We start from the raw sequence: 11,205 nt of genomic DNA on the forward strand, positions 1-11,205 counted from the left end.
GATGCCCGCCGCGGGGAGGGGAGGGGAGGGCAGGGCGCCTGGGGAAGCACCCCCGCACCAGAGGGCTGCGGGCAAGGCGTGAGAAAGAAGAAAGGGAACGGGGGGGGAACCGCCAGTGGAAGCAAGCGGGCTTTGCCGCTAGAGGCAGCCTGCCGAGGCGCCGAAGGGGAACTCGAGCCTTGCGATAAATGAGCAGAAGCCGTCCTGAGAAAGAGCCGGCGGCGGAGGGGCCGCGCCCCGCCGAGCAGGTGGCGCCGGAAGCCCCGCAGCCGCAGCCAGCTCGGGGGAGGGCAGGGGCAGCCTTCGATGAGGAAGGGAGCCTGGGCGTTCGGACAGCTTCGCTCAGGATCTCGGAAACGCTGCTGTGTGGGTGGTTTATCCTACGTGCCGAGCTCCAGGGGACTAAGGTAACAGGTTTGGTCCCTGGAAGAAAAACGCAGGAGGAACCTGGCCAGGTACCCAGAAACCCGGAGTAGCCCTCGGGCTTTCCCAGGAGGCAGCTGGGAAGTTACTACTGTATTTCCTCTCGTCCCGCCTTCTGCCCTCCCAACTCGCACCACTTTGCTGAGGGAAATCCACAGCAGGGTGTCCTTAACACACTAGCTATCACCCCACAGCGTAAACTTGAAAAAAAATACACAACTAGAACAAACCCTGGATTCAAATCAGAGAAGCCAGGAGATCATTATCTAAGGGACTGAAACACTTGGACGGTCCCCTTTCTTTGAGCAACTAAAGTTGCAATGGAAAAACCCAAAAATCTGTTTCACAGACCCTGACAATAGGAAATCATCTCCTTGTAAAGAAAACACAGGCTAACCCTAAGAAACATCTGTCTTCAGATCTCCTTATACGATAGGATATTGCCAAAATACTTTTAAATTATCACAAAAATGTTTCTGCTGATGCTTCCGGAGGATGAACTTTCTGTTTGTTCTACAGTAAACACACTTGAACCCCCACCCTCCTCCCAGCCCTGCGAGACCCGCAGGGCTGTTCTTGCTGCCACGTGGGGCGCAGAACTGCCGTGGCACCCCAACACCGTCCTGCTCCCTGGTTTGTGTTGCAGCTGTTGCTCCGGTAGGGTCCGATGCCCTTGCTCTCTCTCAGCACGCACCGAGGTACCACTGTACAACTGCACCAAGTCCCAGCTATAAACCCACCCAGCTGTCTCCTCCGTACCATCCTCCGTCACCTGCTTCTTGCCTAACAGCCAACACTCCTGCGACCCAGTTTCTCTTTTCTGTTCTTTATGAAATACTCTTAATTATTCATATCCCATACTTCAGAAAGTCTGTATTAGGTTGTCCCACTTCCAGATACGTATGCTACTTTTTATTACTCTAAGTATCTGATGGAAGTAAACTCATACCCACTTACTAGTTGTTAACACCTTGCAGCTTTATCCATTTTTTCCTTGTCTTTTTAAGCAGACAATACAGATTTCTGTATTATTTTAAAATTTTACAGCTACTTTCAGAAGAATATTTTACTTGCAGAAGAATATCACATTTGCATTTTCCTCAGTACATCTTCAATTCTGAGTGATGTCAGGAAGATATTCCTATATAAAAGCAGGAACAACTTCTTCCACAGGTACCTAACAAATTAAAAGTGGAAAAAAAAAGTTACAGGGCAGGAACTACATATTAATTGGTTTTAATATGCTTGAGTTACTATTACTTTATTCTTGATGGGAACTAGCAGTGATGTGCGCACAGGAAGGAGCCTACTGTCCATACAGTCTCTTGTTCAGTGCCCGTTTGCTCTCCATCACAAGAAGGGTACCCTGGGCGTAAGTACAAGCAGAAGGAATAAGTACGCCGTAGTAGTTCACCTAGTAATTAAAAATCAGTTCAAACCAAGTACTTTAAATCTCTTTTCCGGGTAACCAGGTCTCTTGCCTAAGCCCCGTTTCTTTCAGAAGTAATTTCACAGACATCAGATCCCAAGCATTCTTGAATAATTTATGGACTAGAGGGCAACAAATCTTTTTCATGAATATCTAACCTCCTACTAATAAATATTTCACTGTCTGCTCATTAACAGTACTAAGAATAAAAAAAAGTGTTAAATTTCATAACATGGGAATTTGTTTTTACTTCATTGAGCCTCCTTACATACTTCAGGAATGCTAAGATTTGGTATAGCAAGTGTTACAACATTAAGAAATTCCAACTAATAACATGACCAAAAAAATTTATTAAACATTATATTTACAACTATTTACATATCCTTCCATAGATTAATATTAAAATAGACAATATACAATTTAAGAATTTTCATTCAAAGGCATTTTGTTGGAAAAAATAGGCTCTATTACGAGACCACCATATAAGAGCAAAAGGGTTTTTTGTTTTACACAAAAATATTTTCAGTATAGTAAGTCATAGGTATGGCATTACAACAGCAGACTAATATGAAATATGATTTTGTAAATATTACAATTGTTCAGGTATCAGTTAAGTTATTGAAGGAGTTAAGAGTTCTGTGAAGCATGCAAAACAGTTCAGTTTCAATTCTTTTACAGTTATGGTGATGAAACAAGCAGCTAAATCAAACACATGCCATACAAAAAAGAACTGCCAACCAGGAACACACTACACTTAATAAAAACTACAACTTTGGTCCAATAAAACATTAGACAAAAACAGTTTTACAGTTAAAATATCTATTTTATACAGGTTTGAACATTAATTACAAGACTATTTACATTTGCACAATATGTATAAAATAAATTATTTAGAAATGAAGACAATATTACATCTTTTTCCAAAAAGAAAACTGTACAGTAATTCACAAAATACAATAAGATTAATAGACTATTTTCCTCCAAGTCTTAATTTTCTTCCACAGGCTTTTTCATCATTTTTCTGTGGGAGTTAACTGTTACTGAAGTTTCATAATACAAAGCTTTATAGCAGATTTTAAGTATCATTTGTTTTTTGGTGGCTGTTTTAGTTATTAACAGCTTCCAGCGCTGTTAACTCACCATGTTTCGTCATCTTTTTCAGCAATAAGCTCTAAAGCTATAGGCAATTTTAAAATACAGATAATGGCATTTACTGGGAAACTGACTTTAAAATTAGCATCCATCTTCTGCGTTTCAACAAGAGCCCGTGCCACACTTCTCTGAAGGAACACCTGAATTATTAAGAAAGGTAGTATTCCACAGAATTAAGTGCTCTGTCTTAAAAGAAAAATACCTTTGTGTATCACTGCACCTCAATTTCTAGTTGTCCAAGGGAAAGGGTGAGCCAGAAGATGCTAGTTGTCATATTGGCGTCAATTCAAAGTCATCATTAACATCAACAAGAGGAACGTAAAACTCCTGAATTTCATAAATGCTGATAGATTTGTATGTAGCAGGATCGAGTTCTTGTAGTTTAAGCTGCCACTCCAGTCTCTGTACTGCATTTAAAGCCGCTGCCTCATGCTGCTGCCTCATCAAAAGGCACGTCTATTTTAAAATTGAGAAAGAAGTTATTTCAGTATTTGAAAAAATATTGCAACAAATTTGAAAATAGGAAAAATATCTAGGAGCCTCTCTGGTGGTAGTAAGTAATTTCCCCACTATGTATTTAGAAATTTGCAGATTATTCCATTAAGCTATATAGCAACAAATATTAGTTTTTTTACACTGCTAGACCCTCCTTTATGTTGCCCTTAAAACCTCTACAATAGCCTATGATATTGCATACAAATCTACTAGTTATTCATCTCACCTTCACAGTGATGTTAGAGGTTTTTTTTTTTAAAGTGGAAAGGCAAAGAAGTGTACCTTTAATTTGTCAAACTTATCATCAACGTCCTGTAACCACGACATAAACTGTCTTGCATTAAATCGATCCCTCACTGATGTTTTGCTGTCATCAGCCTGCAAAAAAAAAAAAAAAATTATTCAAACTGTAAGTTATTTGATGATTCAGTCTTAAACATACTTTAAAACATAAAACCTACTTTGTAGGACCTTCATAAACAATAAAAAATTGTTTAAGAGTAGGAGGTTTCAAGATTTATGCCTTAAAGTCTTAACCAGTACAAGGCAGATCCTTCCACAAAATTGCTATCTCTTTGTTCTCTTTAAAATTCAGTAACAAATTAAATGAATATTCTCTCAGGAAAAGCAAAAATTTAATAAAGGAAAACTTAAGCAGCCTGGCTTAACTGGCTACACAAGTATTCAAAAGCAATAATAAAAAAATATTTTTACCATCAAAATCCCCAAAAGGAGATTAAAAAAAAGTGAGCAGACATGTCTAAATGTCCTGCTCAGTGAAACAATTTTTTTTTTTTTTAAATATTTAATAAGAATCTGGAATGTCACATCTGCCCATCATGAGAAACTAGATACCCTATAGATAGTCCTAAAGCCAGACTACGCCAATTTAACATTTAAATAATAATCACTAAATAGAACAAGCTGCTGTTACTTTTTTAGGAAAAAAGAAAAGACACTGTAGGAATTTGTACACTGCAGCAATGGGCAAGAACAGGGAAAAAACTGCAAAGACTGAAAAGGAAAAAAGAAAGACACTGTAGGAATTTGTACACTGCAGCAATGGGCAAGAACAGGGAAAAAACTGCAAAGCTGAAATCTCTGGAAAACGGCTGAGATTTCAGATATCAAGGACAGCTGAAAAGGCTGGTTCTAGAAAGAGCCCTCAACAACACTGATCTTGTAACCCTGAAGAGCTGTAGGCATTTAGGTGAGCTGTGACCAGCTAACAGTCTGTTGACCGGACACTGGGCCTTTTTCTTTCCTCGTCTTTGGTTTGGCCCACACGACTGCAAAGTACGGTTCTCAAGGTCTGCCCAACATGTGCCAGACTACGCCAATTTAACATTTAAATAATAATCACTAAATAGAACAAGCTGCTGTTACTTTTTTAGGAAAAAAGAAAAGACACTGTAGGAATTTGTACACTGCAGCAATGGGCAAGAACAGGGAAAAAACTGCAAAGACTGAAATCTCTGGAAAACAGCTGAGATTTCAGATATCAAGGACAGCTGAACAGGCTGGTTCTAGAAAGAGCCCTCAACAACACTGATCTTGTAACCCTGAAGAGCTGTAGGCATTTAGGTGAGCTGTGACCAGCTAACAGTCTGTTGACCGGACACTGGGCCTTTTTCTTTCCTCGTCTTTGGTTTGGCCCACACGACTGCAAAGTACGGTTCTCAAGGTCTGCCCAACATGTGCAGCCGGTAAAGGCAAGCCTCCAAAGACTCAGAAATCCCATAAAAACGGTTCTGAGGTGGTCATTTTCCTGCAAAATAAACCAGATCTTTGCTTACAAATCTTTCCCAGCTATTTCCTCAAATACAAGGAAATTTTCATCAGAAATGCTTCTTCATTGTAGAACAAAAGTAAGAGTTGCTAGCGGGGTAACAGGGAAGTGGCAGAATGCATTACAAGAGAATGGTTTCTTATGCATCTACATTCTTCCCATGAAGCAAATTTAAATCAAAGCATCAAGTTGGTAGTTTAAAACATCGATTTCAATTATACTAAAAAATATATTTAATACTTTGCTGAACATTATGTGCAGTATTATAATTTTCTAAGAAAAATTACCACAGACTGAAACACAAAGCTGCTGAGGTAGTGAGGGGGAAGAAAAGGCATTTTATTACTATTACTGTTATTATATAGATGGTCAAAAAAGCTGCATTACTTGGGGGGGAACCCACAACAACTTCTCCCCCCATAAAGATTCCTTTTATTTCATAGAATTCAAATATAGAATCAGCTTATTTAAAATCAACTGTAAATTGTTAACTATAAAAATGCAGTTATATGCATAACTCAGATATATCTCAAATTTCTAAAAAGCTCAGAGCCTCTAAATTGGGGCAGAAAAGAAAAAGCAAAGGACATTCTGAACTTCAGAACTAACAATGATGATATTTGGACTGTTAACAGAAGAGAAAGACCTCATTTTTGCCCTATCAGTTAGATTTACTAAGGAAATGATGATTTAAAAATTTGTTGGTATAAAGCTTACAATGGGAGAACAATAGAGTCTCCATAAAACTGCTATCTCCTGCTGAATCACCTCGTTGTGCATAGCTCTAGCTCTTTAAAGATGGGGGGAAAAATGTAGTAACAGACTGAGGAAACACTGGAAGCTGTAATAATTCTACAAGGGGCTCCAGGACTAAGTAGAATTCCACATATGTCGGAAAAGTAGGTGTTTCATTTTAAAATGCCCAACATCCAATGCATCAACACTTTTATTACATCTGTGACATCAAATTTCTTCTTTGCATTATGTGCTCCTCACAGTCACTGAAACAAGTTCTGAATGCTGTTTCCATTTTTGTTAGTTAGCCGACCTGTTCACAAAATACCAACACCATGAAATTATATTCTCTTAGAGATACGGCTGCAGCAAACCTCTGAGTGGTAGTCCATAAAAGGTATGCAGATTATAAAGTATACTGCTCATTTTAGGTTTTAATCAGGAACTAAATACTAACGTTGAACATATAAATAACATGGCGCATGTGGAGCTTGAGGTGATTTTGAACAAAATAATTTAATCTGGTAGCGTTTAACATTTCACTGTTGGTCATGTGTTTTTTATGGAACAGTTCTATGACTGCCTTACAGAGAGGAGAAAAGTATTATGTGAATATCTCCACAACACTTTTCCAAATTTCACGAACAATCTCATCACTTCACACATTACTGCATTCCGATTCTCTGGACTAGTGACAAAAATGATCTTACATTCTGATATTTTTTTTGTTGTTTAAGCTATATTTGTAAGCTACCAAAATATGTTCTGACTGAGATTTGATTTCATAAAAACCAGCAATGTTCTCATTTTATCCTTCTCATAATTTCTAGAGGTGAAAGAAAACCATACATGGTACAAAACAGAAAACCAGCGTACATATACCCATATCCTCTTGTTATTGTACACCCAAATGAGGTCTAATCAAAGTAACAATCTACAATGTGCAAAATCTTAATTCCAGACAAATCAATGACAAATTCAGTATGGGAATAGAATTCTCTCCAAACACTCCTTTTGAGTTAGGCTAGAAAGACCTTTTTGTCTGAAATTCTGAAATACATCTCTTTACCTGAGCATCCAGAGGCACGTTATAAACCTCGGCATCCAGCAGAACAGTGCAGGCACTGAACGGTAGTGTTTGATTAGCTAGCGTTCTTGCTGCTCGATAATGAACACGTAGAACTTCTTGTTCGTTAGAAACAATAAGCTTTTCCTAATTGAGTAAGATATCAACATACAAATACACATGTGGTAAATTAAGCATTTCAGTTTGATTCATAAAAATGTCCATTCATTTAAACATTTCTTTTTAGGGCTTACGCTTTTGAACAGCGTGAGAAATGGACTGGTGGAGGGAGGAGCGGTCGTTCATCTAATCAAATCCAAAATTTCAGTTTAATGATGCAAAGAGTGTTCCCTGAGTGTCAGAACTGAAAACACCGTCTCCTCCCCACACACTGTTGGCTAAATGTCATGCCCAGATTTTCCACTTAGTGCTACTGAGGCAAGTTCTAGTCAATGAAGAAGGTGAAAGATGAAAGGTATGAGGAGCACAGGGTTCGGATATAGGTTTGTGAGTCTTGACTATATTAAGATTTTTGTCACATGCTTGTCATGCCAGGCACAATGGCCAAGCAAACTGAAGCAGAAATATAATTTGCAGGATAATCTAAATTTTTAATTTTTAAAATTTATTTTTTCTTTAAACAAACATGCAGAAACTCTATAAATCAATAGCTGGACAAAGATTCTTTCATGAACCGAGACAAGAAAATATAGCTCACTTGGCCAAACTTGACTTAGAGCTGTATAAAATGGATTTGATTTGAAGAACAGTCTATTTGAGCAAAATAACTAAAAATACGCAGAATTTTATAAGACATAACAGAATGTATGTGTGTGTTTACTGCTCTGCAACATAATGGCTCTAATTTTTATCAAAAGAAAAGAAGGTGGATTATAAAAAGCTTGGAAAACAGAAAAAGCAGCATCTTTCCTTTGGTTACAACTGATTTCTTTTCAGTCAGAACTTGAACCATGTTTACATTCTTTGTGCTTGTTATTTTAAACCTACCTTTACACTGAAATACCGAATTCAAGTAAAACCCCTCCCTCAACTGGTTTGTTAAGCCACATCGAAATCAACTTAATCAAAAAACTACCACATTGGGTTTTAATGAGCCAGCTGCTTTTATAACTGTGTGGAAACCCTTAAAATACATTCTACGTGAGAAAGGGGTCCTGCCTGTGTCCACAAGTAATCTGACTCACAATACTGACAAGACATCTAAATCTAGGCTGCCAAGGAAAAAGATTTGGGCAACCTAAAAATAAAGAATATTCTTAAACCAGAAATATTTTCTCAATTTCTGTGTTCAAATTCACTGAAGCCTACAGATATAGTTCTAACATAATTTTAGGCAGTTTTTGCAAGCAGAATATTGCAAATAATGTTTTAGTCTGCGAGCCACATGAATCTTCTACCAATACAGAATTTACTCCTGCTTCAATTCTTTTAACTTGATCAATTTGGTTCTGAAGTCTACAACCATTAATAGCTTTCAAAACTAGAGTCTGCAGCTTTCTTCCCACTCCCCCCGGGAAAAATGTGGGCCACATCTTAGAGCAATTAACAGGAAAAAGCTGCTATCTTACTGACTTAAGTATTCTGCTAACAGTTGTCCAAACCATTTTTTTGTATTTACAAGTTTCTCCAATTCATAAATTTGGATAGAAGGCGGATTATTTCTAAAGCATTGTTAAATTGAGCAAAATATAGTCTATCCATTGAAAAAGAAAAAACCCTAAAGCTTAAAGTCGGGAAATAAAAACAAAATTAATTACTTTAGTCTTACCCTTTCAATACTGTGCTGTAACCGTAGTTTCATCCTTACAACCTCCTGTTGTTTAAATAGTTCCTTAAGTGGGTCTGACAGTGAGGGAGGTGGTGTAATCTGCGGAAAAAGTTTTATAAATAGTATAGTGAATATGTATTTAACATATCCTTAACACTGCCTGTATGATTTGAGCATTTATTTAAAGAAACATAAGCAAGGTATTTTTTAGGGAAAATACGATAGTTTTGTACGTTCCATTCATTATGTGACTTCAATCCATTTGCAGTAAAAGGTTTTAAGGATTCTTTACCATAAAGTTAATAAACCTGACTGAAATGGCATTTGAAACTGTTTAGTGCTTTTAACCAGTCATTGTCAGCATGCCGTAGCTGTTCTTTAAAAGGGCTATACATTAGAAGATAGTAAAAATACAACTTGCTTTCAATTTTAAAGACTCTTTAAAGCACAGCCGTTCATTTTGAGAAGTTAAAAACTGCCTAGCCAAATACAAGAGCAAAGTAAGAAAAAGAAAAATATTGCTAAAAAATAAGTCACTTGATATATCTATACAGTGTCACTGGCATTTTATATGGCACAAAAGATAACCAACTGTATTCCTAATCTTACAGCCATGCAGAACAGAGGCAAGCACAAATAGAACACTAGAGCCCCAAGCAGTGGCTTGGAAAAGTGTTTCCTCCTGTCAGTTACTCAAATGAGTTTTTTTAAAAGGTTATGCCTAAAAATAGTAGTAATAATAATAAAATCAAATAGACTGGAGTGAGCTACCAACACTGTTATTGATTGGCTGTACTCTAAACATTTTGCATTTTTAGTTAGTTATCGTAAACAACCAGTATTACTGTCCTGAATGAGCTGTATGACAAACACTGAAAAGGCACCTGGAGCCCTCATGGCAACTGCAGAAATCAGATGGTTCTGGAGAAGTAACTAATAAACATCTTGGGAGTTTTAAGGCTCCACCCAGAGTTTACTTTTCTCTATGCAAGTTCTGTCTGACAGTTCAGCATGGTTTTTAACAACTGCTAGGTGTAAGAGCATTGATACTGCTTTGGAAAGACTCATCAAAACGAAACGAAATACTGCTTACTACCACCGATACTCAGAAACCACAGCTGAAATACATACCTACAGGTATTACACTCTACCTTGTGCCTAACGCAAACACATAGACATAAATAATTCTATTCAATAATATGGATCCTGCAACTGTCAAGAAATAATAAATCCATTATGAAAATATGGACACGTTGCGTTACTAGTATCAATCGTGCACCTATACACTCCAGTGATTTATCTACCAAAAGTGACTCAATTATTGTTATCTTGGAAAATTATTTCAGGACAATTTTTTTCCCCAGCTGGAAGTTAGCCAATGTCATCAGAATTAAAGAACATATTGAATAACTAGTTGCGGTTCATTCCTGAAGTTATTATTTGGTATAAAATGACATTCAACTCCTTCACGTTTCAAACTGCTAAGCAAGATACACTTCACTTCTCTCAATGAAAACGGTTTGGATCCCAAACCAGTGAGAAACGTTTATGGCATATGCCATTTTGTGTAAGTCATCAGTATTAAAAACAAACACACGCAACAAAAAACCCAAACCACAGACACCTACTGGAATAATCTGTCTCAATCATAATGGATGTCAGCATGTTTAAGTTCAGCCCGAGATATACCGCAGTCTAGTTTTGCCTGGAAACTTTGCACGCAGGGCACAGTACAACAGTGCTGTCAGAGTCTTTCAATAAAATAAGACAAGATGCTGGTAGCAACACCAAGCTTTTATTTAATTGATTTTACTAAACCCAAAAAGATCTCTCAAAAATCTCAGTGCGTTCGTTAATAGAGAAGCACACAGCCTAAGAAGCAAGATAAACAATCAGTCTATAAATATTCTTTGAGTTTATGCAGCTACGTTATCCAGAAATAAAAATTTCAGAGCTGGCGAGCACCCACATCCCCTGAACAATTTCGAATGTTATTATAAAATGTTATTCCTTTAAATTTACAGACGGTTTAACATTGCAACAGAAATAAGAATCAACACCATCGGAAATAACTGGAAAGGACTTTGAACTTGGGCGGACTTTTATTTGAACGCGTAAGAGAGCTCTGCCTCTGCGAAGCCCCTATTACACGGCAGCTTTTATTACAAGTCTTTTTCAGGTCCCAGAACGGTTTTATTGGATTACTGCTTTTGCCGATCCGCCACGTATACATTTTCTAACCAACGCCTAAAAAGACAGGGACAGTTTCGCCCCGGCCGGCGGCCCGCACGCCCCTCGCCGACCCCGGCGGGACAGACGCGTCCCAA

General features: G+C 37.8%; 2 protein-coding genes across 2 annotated transcripts in view; both read right to left on the minus strand.

Annotated features, from left to right (window-relative positions):
- The window catches only part of TWSG1 (twisted gastrulation BMP signaling modulator 1), a 27,661-nt gene extending 26,251 nt beyond the window's left edge, over nt 1-1,410 (minus strand). The window contains exon 1 of the mRNA XM_009284101.1: nt 1,381-1,410. The gene's annotated coding sequence lies outside the window, so the exon portion shown is untranslated. The remainder of the gene's footprint in view (nt 1-1,380) is intronic.
- Nucleotides 1,411-2,182: 772 nt separating this feature from the next.
- ANKRD12 (ankyrin repeat domain 12) overlaps nt 2,183-11,205 on the minus strand; it is a 58,043-nt gene continuing 49,020 nt past the window's right edge. The window contains exons 9-12 of the mRNA XM_009284102.1: nt 8,879-8,977; nt 7,093-7,236; nt 3,782-3,877; nt 2,183-3,460 (exon numbers count right to left, since the gene is read on the minus strand). Coding sequence (XP_009282377.1) covers nt 3,275-3,460; nt 3,782-3,877; nt 7,093-7,236; nt 8,879-8,977 — 525 coding nt within the window. The 3' untranslated portion in view covers nt 2,183-3,274. The remainder of the gene's footprint in view (nt 3,461-3,781; nt 3,878-7,092; nt 7,237-8,878; nt 8,978-11,205) is intronic.

The sequence above is a fragment of the Aptenodytes forsteri genome, unplaced genomic scaffold, assembly GCF_000699145.1.
Source record: "Aptenodytes forsteri isolate BGI_AS27 unplaced genomic scaffold, ASM69914v1 Scaffold229, whole genome shotgun sequence".
Classification (NCBI taxonomy): domain Eukaryota; kingdom Metazoa; phylum Chordata; class Aves; order Sphenisciformes; family Spheniscidae; genus Aptenodytes; species Aptenodytes forsteri.